This window comes from Schistocerca americana, chromosome 2 (genome assembly GCF_021461395.2).
Source record: "Schistocerca americana isolate TAMUIC-IGC-003095 chromosome 2, iqSchAmer2.1, whole genome shotgun sequence".
NCBI lineage: Eukaryota > Metazoa > Arthropoda > Insecta > Orthoptera > Acrididae > Schistocerca > Schistocerca americana.
The window spans coordinates 608,127,465-608,141,691 of record NC_060120.1 but is presented as its reverse complement, the minus strand read 5'-3'; the positions used below and the strand labels follow the sequence as shown (position 1 = coordinate 608,141,691).

At 37.6% G+C, this 14,227-nt stretch overlaps 1 protein-coding gene across 3 annotated transcripts in view; it reads left to right on the top strand.

Moving 5' to 3' along the window:
• Window positions 1-14,227, top strand: part of LOC124593416 (nucleolar pre-ribosomal-associated protein 1) — a 173,322-nt gene that overhangs the window by 22,593 nt on the left and 136,502 nt on the right. For 2 of the 3 annotated variants that reach the window (XM_047131925.1, XM_047131926.1), the window contains exons 2-3: window positions 2,800-2,980; window positions 4,258-4,403. In XM_047131925.1, coding sequence (XP_046987881.1) covers window positions 2,800-2,980; window positions 4,258-4,403 — 327 coding nt within the window. The remainder of the gene's footprint in view (window positions 1-2,799; window positions 2,981-4,257; window positions 4,404-14,227) is intronic. The other variant, XM_047131928.1, reaches the window with a different exon arrangement.

The window sequence follows — 14,227 nt, the reverse complement described above, 5'->3', positions numbered from 1 at the left end:
GGTGCGTGTTTCTCTTTTTCTGATGAAGGTTGTGGCCAGAAGCTTATTTGTAAGTGTCTTTTAATTGTGCCTGTCTGCAACTTAACGTGTCGTCATTATGGAAAATAGCAATATGTCTTTTCCTACATTGTTGGTATTCCTTTCCGGAGATTCCATTGTTTGGTAGTGGACGAAAGGTTGTTTAACAGTATGGTGTTTTTGTCTTTTGTTAATGAAAGAAGCGCTGCATTGTTCCTGTCTGTTGCTTCCTAGCCCCATGTTGTAGCACAAATTAAGTTCACTGTGGAGCCCACATAATGGTGTAGCATGCAATTTAATTCATCATCAAGGATCAGGTGAAAAATTTGTAACCCGAGCCATGATTTAACAGAGTTCTGATTACTGCCATTAGTGACCCTTATTCAGTGAAGTAGGCGACTTGTAAAAGCTGTCACTCATATCCTATTTGGAGAATGAAATATGGAAATATGGTTGCCAAAACTAGACAAACAATACACAGTGAGATAGTTAAAGCTTGGTGAAGCACACTGTAGTGTCTACATGTAGCCTAAACCAGAATTACAGGAAGCCTACGAAATAAGCATCTAAAAAAAAAAAAGAGGAAAGAAACAGTTTGGTTTTCTGTCAAGAAGATTATATGCCATCAATACCCTCACCAGGCTGATATCAATTGTGACAATAGTTCAGAATCCACCATTGTTATCTACATGTTCAAATGTTTTGCTCTGATAGAGAAGCAAAATAATGTTTTACCATTTGACATTCAACGGTAGTGAAAATAATTTATTTGGAAATGTTGGAAGCCAACAAAATGCTGAAATATTTCAGGATCTGGGGCTTTATGAATGCTAACATGAAGGATCATTGTAGCAGTATCATGCATTCAGGAATCATGAATGCCCCAGAGTTTTGATCAATACCAAAACCTGGAATAATGTTAAATTGAATTTTCTGATAAATTTGTAAGGCAGTCATCAACTGGGAGGAATGGGAGGAGGTTTGAATGTAGCAGTTCATTAGCTACATTTATGTGACAGATGATATGACATTGCCTCACCAAACCACTTATAGAGGACTAAAATTAGCGTGAAATTTGAACCATGATGCAGTTTAGTATCTTTCCTCCTTGAAGAAGAAATGTGCAGTTGTGAGAGGTACTGGTACGCATATTGTTTTCTATTTTAAGTTATTCTGTCAGCAGTACTGGGAGTTGTGCCTCCCGTAGGTAAGTAGTGGGCCAGCAAATTTCAGTATATGGTAAGCAAATGAAGTGAGTAAGTGTGGTCTTGAGTAAATACACCTGCATACACATCTACATCAACATCTACATAGGTACTCCACAAACCACTGTATGGTGCACGGTGTAGGGTACCCAAGTAATTTCTTTTCCTGTTCCACTCACAAATAGATCAAGGGAAAAACAACTGTCCATATGCCTCTGTATGAGCCCCAATTTCTCGAATTTTACTTTCATGGTCGTTATGCATGACATATGTTGGTGGCAGTAGAATCTTTTGGCAGTCAGCTGTAAATTCTGGTTCTCTAAATTTTCTCAATAGTGTTTCTTGAAAGAAACATCACCTTCCCTCCAGGGATTTCCATTTGAGTTCCCAAAGCATCTTTGTAACACTTAGGTGTTGTTTGATAACAACAAATCTAGCAGCCTACCTCAGAATTGCTTTGATGTCTTCCTTCAGTCCGACCTCATATGGATCCCAAACACTTAAGCAGTACTCAAGAATATATCCCACCAACGGTCTCCTTTACAGGTGAACCACTGTTTCCTAAAATTCTTCCAATGAACCAAAGTCGACAGTTCACCTTCCCTACCACAGTTCTCACATGCTTGTTTCATTTCATATCACTTTGCAACTGTTACGCTCAGATATGTAAATGACTGTGTCAAGCAGGACACTAATAATACTGTAACCGAACATTACAGATTTGTTCTTCCTACTCATTTGCATTAACTTATATTTTTTCACATGCAGAGCCGCCATTCATCACACCAGCTAGAAATTTTGTGTAAGTCATCTTGTATCTTCCTTCAGTCACTCACCTTCAACGCCTTACTGTCTCTGTTGAACATTTCTCCATCGAGAAAAACATACTGGGTTCTATTACTTAAGAAGTCTTCAAGCCACTCTCCTATCTGTGAACTTATTCCATATGCTCATACCTTCATTAACAGCCTGTAGTGGACCACCATGTCAAATGCAGATTGCAGATGAAAGTGACTGGTATACTTTTCTTCAGGAAACACTTCGAATGAGTAGTAACAGATAGAGAAGTCATTCTCTAAAGGAAAAAATACAGCAAGTGCCCTTTAAAATAGATATTATCTGCCAGTTGATAAAACTGATAGTGTCTATTCCCTGAAAAAGTGAAAAAGGTGCATGAGAAATCTTAGAGAGAACAAACAAGGTGTGTGGTGGTATATATCAAGAGAAACCTGAAGAATTATGCCCATGTGCCAAAATCTTAGGGATAGAAAAAGAAAAAAAGCCTTAGGAATGTTCAGAATGTAACACAGTGATCCATAGAACATGTTACTAACTAACTAACCATTTGTTTCACAGCTCATCACAGAGAACTAGAGGGTGATTCTTAGTCCCATGAATATTCCTCTGTTGTTGCATATTTACCTTTAAGTCTTTCTTTCCTTTCATAATGCATTCCCCCATTTACTATTACCTATACTGTATAATCTCACTCTTACTATCTTTTCTTCTTCTCCAGAATTACTTTGTACGGTTACCTGTTTAACATTGTGTTTTTTGTTTTGTAATTTCATTGCAGCTTTGAAGTCATTTGTGAATTTGAGCAAATCCTTTGAAACTGTTGATGACGATGTTGTTAAGGAATACTTAGCAAGTGATGCTGGTCTTGAGGAGATTCTGAAGTGTGTGAATGTTAATGAGAAGAAGAACTTGGCCCTTGCAACAGCTGCTTTTTCTGCTGTTCGTGTCATATTAATGAGGTGAGACAGCAGTAGAAATCAAGCTGTTGTTATACTTTTATATACAAGCTGGAAAGCTGTGTTCTTCTTTTTTTAAATAATGAAGTAATGTTATATGTGTTATGATGACTTAATGTTCCAGTTTCTTTGAGAACTCAATGTGTGCAGTCATTCCTAAATTGTACCATTCACAAAAATACATTAGTCTTTTGCATTTATTAGTTTCATTTATAATCTGTGTTGTTAGATATGATTATGAAGGTGTTCCTAGTAGGTTGTTAAATCATGAGCTGTCATTGTAACCAGTCAGCTAGTGCAAGCATATTTCCCTGACAAACTTTTGTATAAGGAGCAACCAATGAACACAAGACAGATGAAAAAAAAAGTGAATTGTTTATTATTTCAAAACTATTCCCCGCAACTGTTAATGCATTGATACCACTGTGATACAAGACAGTCAATACATTTATGGATAAATGTTTGCAGTTGCCTGCACAGAACCATGCCTCTACTCAAATTTGTCAACCTCTTCATTCAAAGCAAATTGACGACCACATATGTCTTTCTCCAGGACTCCAAAAATATGGAAATCACATAATGAGAAATCTGGATTCTATGAAGGATGTGCTTGGGTTTCCCAGGAAAACTGTGCGGTGTGCTCAAAACAGTGTTGCCAACATGTTGGCCCGCATGTTGCCAAGGTTGTTTAGAGTGCGCTACAGAAGTTTCACTGGGAAGCTCTTACAGTCCCATTCTATCCCAATGTGGGTTACAAAGTTTTGCAGCCCAGTGGAAATACATTTGTAGCTGTGAATTTGCTGTGAGTTAAGAAGTTGACATCTGAGTAGTCATGGTTCCATAAGCAACTGCAAACATTTTTCCATGAAGGCATTGACCTGTCTCACAGTGGGATCTTTAAAGATGATTACAAGCAAATAACATCTAGTTGGGGACCCACTTCACTCCTTCAAATCTTAAAGAAAATCAGAAAGTAGTATATATATGATCAAGATTCAGTTTTCTGAACAGAATGAGTTAATCACTTCCCAACTTGGCATTCTTGAAGAATTCTCTATTGTTTGTGACTGCACAAATTACATTCTGGTTGAGCTGTCAAAAACTATCCCATAGTATTGTTTTATATACTTGCTAAGGCATTTCATGAGATAGTGCATAAATCATTCTTCAGGAAAATGAAATAGTATGTTGTTAATGGCATCAAAATCTTTTTTTTAAACAAAGAAACTGTTAACTGTACTTTTATCCATTGTTTATAATACTGTCTTTAATTTTCACAGGATTCTCTCTGATTTACCTCAGTTTTACATTAAGGCAGAAGTTGGATGTAGGTATCTATTGCGTGCATTCTTGCCCATAATCAACACAATGCTGTCACTGAACAGTAATGCTCATCAGAGAAAAATTGTTTTGAGGCTCTTGACAGGTAATACATTTCTCACAATAAAATTGGCAGTAATATGATTCCTGTAATAAAATAGGCACTGTCCTAACAATTGTGACCGAATTTTACTTTTTTTGTAGAAAGTAGTAATGTAATGAAATTTAAATCAATGAGAGAGAATTTAGTGTAAAACAGATGTGAATTAAAGGGCCACAGTGTAGGATACAGGCAGACATTGCTTACATGTTTTAAGGAACTATTATGGAAGTACTACCCATATTTTTTTATGGTAGTATAGGAGTGTGAACAACTGGGTTCCAAATATCTAGTGAGAGAGCAGCAGGCAGTTGAAATGTTTTGTATTATTGTATTGAAGCAGTTGAGTCAAACCTCTACATGTATCTAACTACAGACTGCACAATGTATTCAGATGAGCAGGAGACATTATCCTACATGTTCACAAGATATTCACTACAACAGTAACAATAATTTTGTGGCAGATGATACACAGCCAAAATTACAATACAAAGAAATGAGACACACACATAGCCTCCTGTTGTTGACTGTCTTTTGTCTTATTATGTGAATTGTTCAGTATCTTGACATCATATCCACATAAACTGTGATCAGAGTAACAAAGTAATTGACAATGATGCATAGTTGAGCATGGAAGGAACTGACATTGGAAATTCATTGATACCTTTGCCTGCAGTATGGCTATGGTAGCATGCAGACAGTATTCATTTTACAAAATGTTAATAAGCTTGCCACTTTTTTACATACTTTTGCAGAGTACTACTGACTGTAATAGCTGCCACCTGAGCTTGCAGAGAAATATTAAAAGTGTGAAATGAAGAAAAGGCAGCAAGGTGCACATTGACTTATTGATCATTAATATGTTAACTGATCTGTAAATGAGTAGTGCCAATCGCTTTGTTATTCATATCCAAGTATAGAATTCGGATTTGCCACAGCTCAGTCTATCAATGCTGTTTTACTTTAATTTTTAGTAGCACACAAAACAATTTTACACATGTAGAACACAGAAACACAAATCAATGACAACATTGATAATCCTGTTGGCAAAGAATACATAATCTAAAGGAGGCATAGATTGTCATCTACAATGTGCCCACTAGAATCAATACCTGTGGAATCTTCATACTGCCGGTCAAAATTCTGTAATCATTTGATATCATATTCTTGATAGCAACTTCATCAACATACCATCACTCTGCTTTACTTCATCCGAGTCTTTATCTTTCTTTAGTTAAATGATGTCTTTTATTTTAAGTGTTTGGGTTGTCCATAGTAACTCTTGTTTTGCATAAATCAATCGTGCTTTTGTTATTGCAGAAAATCTGAAAGGAAACTGAGTGATTTCACTTTCTAACCTGTGCAATTTGCAGCATTGTCTCCAGAATTGATGGTAGCTGTTTGGTTCTGAGTCAAGTGGAAGGACTGAACCAGAGACTATGAAGGTTCTGTGACAAGCTAGGCTATGGCTTCCTGAACTTGCACTATAGGGCTCAGAACTGTAGGGTCCCCCTCAATGGGGTAGGTGTGCACTACACACCAGAGACTGCTACTCAGGTAGCTGACTGTGTGTGGGGTGCACATGAGGGTGTTTTAGATTAGGTAACTCTCCATTCAGTCCAGATAACAACAGATTTAGAAACCCAGAAGTATTAGTGTAACATCAAAAGAAATGCGATGCACAAGTGAGAGTATTAAAATCCTACTGGTAAACTGGTGAAACATTCACAACAAAGTGCCAGAATTTCAAGCACTCATGAAAAGCAGTGAAGTTCATATAATACAGGCAAAGCTGGTTAAAAGCTGAAACTGATAGCAGTGAGATTTTTGGGGGGAAATTTAAGTGTATATTGAAAGGATAGGCAAATGGAAAATGGAGGTGGTGTATTTGTCACAGTAGACAGGAAACTCAGATTCACTGAGATAGAAATTGAAGCTGCATGTGAGATTGTTTGGGCAAGACTCAGTATCAGGGGTGGCCATAAAATGATGATTGAATCCTTCTATTGCCTACCAGACTCATCTCCTGATGTAACCGAAAACGTCGGCTCACTTGTATGTAAGTGCCCCAGTCATATTGTAATCATTGGTGGAGATTGGGAAAATTACAGTTTTGTTAATGATGGGTGTGAGAAGATATCCTGTGAAACATTACGAAATGCCTTCTCTGAAAATTACCTTGAACAGATAGTCAGGAACACCAGTCATGGTGGAAATGTATTGGAACTAATGGCAACAAATAGACCAGACCTCTTTGACAATGTCCACATTGATGCTGGTGTCAGTGATCATGATGTGGTTGTGGCAACAATGATTACCAAAGTGCAAAGGACAGCTAAAACAAGCTGAAAGATATACATGTTCAGTAAATTAGATTAAAAAAAATCAGTAGTGTTGTATCTCAGTGAGGAACTTGAAACTTTCAGCAAAGGGCAGGATCATGTAGAGGAACTGTGGCTCAGGGTTAATAGAATAACTGACCCGGCACTGGATAGATATGTACCCTGTAGAACTTTTCATAGTGGGAGGAAACCTCCATGGTGTACAGTCACTCTGAAGAAACTTCTAAAGAAACAGAGATTACTGCATAGTAGGTATAAAACAAAGCATAGGTCTATAATAGAGAGGTGCTGAATGGAATGTGTTTAGCTGTCAAGAGGACAATGCATGAAGCCTTCAGTGACTATTGTAGCAGAATATTGTCAAGCGATCTTTCACAAAACCGAAATAAATTCTTGTCATATATAAAGGCTGTTAGTGGCATCAATGTTAGTGTCCAGTCCGTCATTAACAATTCAGCAACTGAAATTGAAGATAGTAAAGCAAAAGCTGAAATGCTTAACTCCATTTTCAAATGTTCCTTTACAAAGGAAAACCCAGGAGAATTGCCTCGGTTTAATTCTCGTATTACTGAACGGATGAGCAAAATAAATTTTAGTGTCAGTGGTGTTGAGAAACAGCTGAAATCACTAAAACTGAACAAAGCTCCAGGCCCCGATGGGATCCTTGTCAGATTCATACTGGATTTGCAGCTGAGTTAGCCCCTCTTCCAGCTATAATCTATCATTGATCCCTCAAACAAAAAATCATGCCCAGCTCTTGGAAAAGAGCACAGGTCACATCCCTCTACAAGAAGGGTATTAGAAGTGATCCAAAAAACTACTGTCCAATATTCTTGTCATAGATTTGTTGTAGAATCTTAGAACATACTCTGAGCTCAAACATAATGAGCTATCTCAAACAGAATGACTTCCTCAATGTCAACCGGCATCAATTATGAAGACATTGATCATGTGAAACCCATCTTGTACTCTTCTCACATGACATACTGAAAGCTTTGGTTCGAGGCAGTCGGGTAGATGCAGTATTTTTTATTTCTGAGAAGTATTTGTCTCGATACTACACCTGGGCTTATTGTCAAAAAGTATGATCATATGGGGTTATCAAGTGAATTTTGCGACTGGATTGAGGACTTCTTGGTAGGGAGGATGCAGCATGTTATCTAGGATGGAGAGTCATCATCAGATACAGAAGTAATTTCGGATGTGCCCCAGGGAAATGTGCTGAGACCCTTCCTGTTCATGTTGTATGTTAATGACCTTGCAGACAATATTAATAGTAAGCTGACTTTTTGCATATGATGCTGTTATCTACAATGAAGTACTATCTGAAAGAAGCTGCATAAATATTCAGTCAGATCTTGATAAGATTTCAAAGTGGTACAGAGATTGGCAACTTACTTTAAATGTTCAGAAATGTAAAATTGTGCTTTTTCACAAACCAAAAAAAAATCTAGTATCCTATGACTAAAATATCAGTGATTCACTGTTTGAATTGGTCAACTCATACAAATACCTGGGTGTAACACTTTGTAGAGATTTGAAATGGAGTGATCACATAGGATCAGTCGTAGGTAAAGCAGTTGATAGATGTCAGTGTATTGGTAGAATACTGGGGAATTGCAATCAGTTTACAAAGGAGATTGCTTACAAGTCACTCATGTGATCGGTTCTAGAATGTTGTTAACGTGTGTGAGACCTGTACAAAATAGGACTAAAAGGGAACATTGAATGTATACAGAGAATGGCAACTTGAATGGTCACTGGCTTGTTTGTCCCATAGGAGAGAGTCACAGAGATGCTAAAGAAGCAGAACTGATGGGATCTTGAAGACAGACATAAACTATCCTGAGTAAGTCTGCTAACAAAGTTTCAAGAATAAGCTTTAAATGATGACTCTAGGAATGTCCTACAACCCTCTATGTATCACTTACATAGGGATCGTGAGGACAAGATCAGTACACGTAAGCATGCACAGAGGCATTCAGACAATATTCTTCCTACACTCCATACGTGAATACAATGGGAAGAAACCCTAATAACTGGTGCAGTGGGACGTACCTTCTACCATTCACTTCACGGTGGTTTCGGAATATGGGTGTAGATGCAGATGAAGATGTAGGTTGTTGTCCAGTAGTGTCAGTATTTGATTCCAGTCCTTCATGTTGTATTTTTCTAGGAATGTTCTACGTAATGAGACTAATGCATCCACAATAGTCTCCTCTCGTGATCTCTTGTGATTCTGAGGCCCAAGCAGTTTGACACTTCTCTTAGCTCTTTCAATTTAAATTGCTCTTTGGGTTTCTTTTTGAAAGTGTCCTTCTGTTGCAGGTTATTTAAAAAAATCAACTTGTCAGTATATAAAATGTAACAGTTAGTACATCATATCCTTTACTTCTCTTATAAAATCATAAATCTGCAACAGGTCCACATTGTCACAGGCCTACATCGTTTGACTTTGAAGTTTAAGAGTGCTTTATTTAGTTTAATATTACTGTTGCAACTACCTTGTTTTAACATACAGGTTGCCTTTTTAAAGCCTCTTGATACATTTGTCCTAAACAGTTTGAGTGACAAAATCAGTTTTTGGGATTTTAAAACAAGTCTGCTCTTTCAGATATCCTTGTAGGAATTCTGTAACATTATCTAAGTGATCTGTTTTTGGATTGTATTTACTTGTTAGTCCAAACTAATATGTTATTCCAAACTAACTTATTGAATTGTAGTAGATTGTGGGAGCATATATTTCTTCACATTCTAAACTCAATTGTTTGGTCACTTACTTTAACTGCTAGATGTGCTGGGAACCTGGTAGTGTGCTGTTGAAGATCCCGTTCAGCTTTGACACTGCACTTGATGTTTGTTAACTTTTTATCTCTGGGTAAAACAGCATTTACCCATGTCTGATTTTTCTGTACATGAGTGCAAATCTTTAATTGCCTGAAGCCATATGTGTGACTGTGCTTTGCAAAGTTGCTTCTGTGATGACGGATCTGAAAACTGTGTCTATAGAGCAGGGTTTCCCAAATTGTATGTGGAACACTGGTGTTACACAGGAAGCAAAAAGTGCTGCAAGAAAAACTATTAATAATATGGCATTTTCTCTGATATTTTAATGATACTATTTTTTTTAAAAAATGTAATGGTTTCTGTGGTATTAATTATAATTTAAAATTGGAATAACTTCTGAATGAAACAAGTTTTCCTCATTTAAAACATACCTTCAAAATAAAAACAAGCTGTTCCATCGAAGTATCAGCACTCTCAGAGTGTCCTTTCAGAGGAAAAATTTGGGAATTCTCACTATAGAGTAATATGGCATCCAATCTTCCATTCTTGCTGATTGCAGAATTTTTGATGGTCTTCTAAGAATTTGAGTTTGTATGAGGGAGCAGGAGTTCTATTTGCCTCAGATGAAGTTGATTTTTCTGAACTGCTCTGCTCAGATAAAGTACCTTTTGTCACTTGTCTCATAAGTAACAGGTTCGTTTCAAGTGTTTCTGAGTTATTTTGCTGAATTTCATATCTGTCTCAGTGTGAAATAAATAAATAATTTGGGTAGTTTCTCAGACTGTTCAGGAACTGTTATTATATCATGACTCTTCTGAACTGTATATTCATTAAATATCAAATTCCCTCAGAGTGCTCAAAGCTCTTTTGTGAGTGCGTGTTTAGGGAGCATGGTAACATGAGGCTTTGGGATATTCTTCCTGTCCTGTGCCACAATTTTACTCTGTTATTATATCTTTTCTAAGAGTTTGTCTCTAGGACAAATTCCAAGCTGACAATGTAACTTGCTTTTGGATGTTGATTGTGGCTTTTCCCACTTCGCTACATTATTTTTTTGCCAGCTATTTTGTTTAACCTATGTTCAATCCCCACATCTAGGTTTGACCTCCAACTTCCTTTCTTTTTTTTTTGGCCAGTCCATGTGAAGGGTTGTCAGGTACCCATATGATGGTAGCCCCATTACTGCACACTGAGGGCACTATTTCCTCGCACATGCTGAAGAGTAGGTGCTTGTCCATTTAGGGAAACTGGCACTCTGGGAAATGGCCACCAAATCATGTGACAATTGCTCTAGCTGAGTAGTGCCTGTGGAGAGAGCCCTCATTTGGAGTAAGAAGTATCATGGCAGATATCTGATACCGTGAAAAGATTTAAACTATCAGGCGGTAGCCACGAGGCTCCAGCAGTCTCTCCAGACAGACCTGAGTTCTTCAGTGTGGGTTGGTATGACCTTAGGAATTTACCCTCCTTTGCCACACCATTGGAGGAAAGTAAACTTGAGCAGCTTTCAGAAACGTATTCCCCTCAATTCCAGATTTGCTTTAGGACACATGGAGGGTCCTTTCTCTCTACTAAGCTGATGTTCTGTTTTGAGAATACTGAAAAGTTATTTGGGAAAAATCTCTTCCCTTGGTAAATTATTTAGTGCTTCCACCTTAATTAAAATGGGCATTACTATCTTAAAAAAAATGAGATGATGTACATGTTACCGTGACACACTATAACAGTCTGAATGTGCCCATTGACTATGTTTTCCCTTTATCCAGCACCAGACCAGGTTGGGACATTAAGAGTACTTCTCCACTTTATTCTGTCTTTCCACCATTCTTCTTGTGTAACTGTTTTGTTCCAGTCCAGATTCCTTCTTCTTAAACTCATTTTGTTGAGTCAATCCACCTAACTTTAGGTCTCCCTTATGCCCTCAGACTTGGCCTCCATAATTTTTTTGGTATTCTTCCATCATCCATTCGCTTTATGAATCCAAACCATTTTAACCTGTTCTTCTTAGTTTTCTCATTCAGCTTTTGTATTATTTCTTACTCTGTCTCTCCTCATTTTTCCTAACATACTTATTAAGAATTTCATTTTACTGGCTTGGATTCTGCTCTCCTCTCTTCTTGTCATTGTCCAGGACTCTGATGCAAATGTCAGTATTAGTGTGAAGTACGTCTCGTACAGCACTTCCGTATACTTAATTGACACCTCCCTTCCACAGACAGTCCTCCCCGATAGCTGTGTGATCAGCACAGCGGTGTCTCATGCCAAGGGGCCCGGTTTCGATTCCCGGCTGGGTTGGAGATTTTCTCCACTCAGGGACTGGGTGTTTTATTGTCCTCATTATCGTTTGATCTTCACCAGTGGAAGGTAATGGGAAACCACCACTGGAATCACTTCCCTAGTCGCTCATGCGATGGGCCTCTCTGACGAGGCTTCCCCCATGACAAGACCTGCCGTAAGGCAGAACATAAAGTTTTCCACAGACGAAGCCCCTCATGCACTAGTAAAATACATTGCTCTCTTCCCTCTCGATAATTTCTTCCTCCGTTCTTGAATTTCCCCTTATCATACACTCTAGGTATTTAGTTATCCACTCTTTCAGTATTCTGTCCTTTAACATTAATTTGTCCCTTGCCTTTTCTGGTTACCACTGTAGTTTTGCTTTTCTCCACATTTCATTTGATTCTATAGCTCTCGATTTTGTTTAAGATATCTATTTGTTCTTGTACCTCCTTAATGTTGATTCCCCACAGCATAATATCATCAGGAAATAGCAATAACTTCATCTCTCTTCCTCCATGAGCTGCTTCTATCTATTTCATAATTTCATCCATCACTATGAAGTGTGACATGACATTTTTAGGATTGCTTACCCACTTGCTGGCTTCTGTGATAAGATGTTTATGATGTTTAGTAGAAAGTGTTTGGAGATGTTACAGTATGTGCAGATGGGAGAATGTCATGAACCCACCACTTTTACATGGTGAGACAGCGAGTGAGCCTCTCCATCTGCTGAGTGAACTAGCTTGTGTATAGAAAACTTCTTGTCTTGATTTTGTGCCTGCAACATCAGTTTAAAAAGATCTGTCAACTTGCTTTGTATATGAGATTGTTTTTGTAAGAGAAGGAGATTTAAAGTCTAATCATTTATGTCATACAACTAGCTTGGAAGTCGGGTAACACTCTCTTTTAGCACCCATCCACGCACAAACAGATAAAGTCCAGTGCAGACTGCTGCCTCGCTGTTGGTGGAACTGACTAGCAGGGCCACCACAGAAAACACCAAGAACGGTGACCGAGAGAAATTTACTAAATAATTGTATTAACATCTAACATCAAAGGGTTACAGGTTGTGCAAAGGAATCATAGCAAATATACCACCAAAAAACCACCAACATTGCATTTCAACCATTATAAATAATGATGGTACTACCACACTCTCATGCCTCACTCCTTTAACAGTCCTGAATCAATTGCTTCTTCACATTATTTCTGTGGGCACTGCTGAAGCTTTTGTCATACATTGCTTGAAGGATTTCAATCATTTCTTTTCCAACTCCATTTCTTTTTAATGCTTCCCATAACTTTCTCTGAGGACACTATAGTAAGCCTTCAGTAGACAAGAAATATCACCACCAGATCTTTGACATACTCCCAATGTCTTTCCATCAACTATCTCATACTAAAGATTGGGCCCACTGTTGATTTACCATGTCAAACGTCACACTGCTCCTCTTTCAACTGACCTTCCACTTTTTCCCTCAGCCTTGCTTCCTGTATCCTCTTCATCATTTTTGCTACTATTGGTATGAGTTGTATCCCTTCACAGTTTTCACATATTTTTCTGTCTCTGTTCTTGAACACTGGAATTATTATTCCCTTCCCCTATTCTTCAGGCACACATTTCTAAGTCCATATGCATCTTAGCAGTCTATATAACCATTGTAGCCCAGTAGGTGCAGACTTGTGAAGGCTACACAAACACTTGCATAATTGTGGGATCCATTTTGTATGTTATGTACATCGAGATGTATCAGACAACAAAGTTGAAACTGGCACATTCATCATTACATTTGAGAGGAATTCTCCAGAGGAGATGATAATCATGATTTACCACTGTGATGTGCAACAGGGTCATTTCCATGTCAAAACATGCAATAATTCAAGGATTTGTAACCCTCTATCTCAAATGTTCACAAAAATTTGCACATTTGCTTATACCTATAACAGGAACTTCTGCAAAATCTTTTTGGTCTCAGACTACAACTTTATTTTATATCAAATTTTAAATGTAGTGATATTCTGATAATTGAGCTCTGCAAGAATGTCAGTGCATAATGGTACTTATCTTCATAAATGCCCATAACTCAGGTGTTTATGAAGCTTATGATTTGGAATTTTTTTCATAAGTTAAGCGAAGCACATACTTAACAGACATATAATTATTTAAGCAGTAAAGTTATAAAGAAATTTTTTAAAGAATATTAATATATGTCAATTTTTTATTTCAGAAAAATTGCAATGAAGTGAAAAAATGCTTATGTCACATTTCTCCAACCTGCTGGGAACCTGATTTTGCTCTCAAAAGAACCCCTTGATTGCAAGTTTTCTAACAAAATAAAAATTTGAATGGGTCTTCTGCTAATTGACACACAGTCTGAAATCAAAATACTTTTTACTGTTATGGAAAAGGGTCATTTTAAG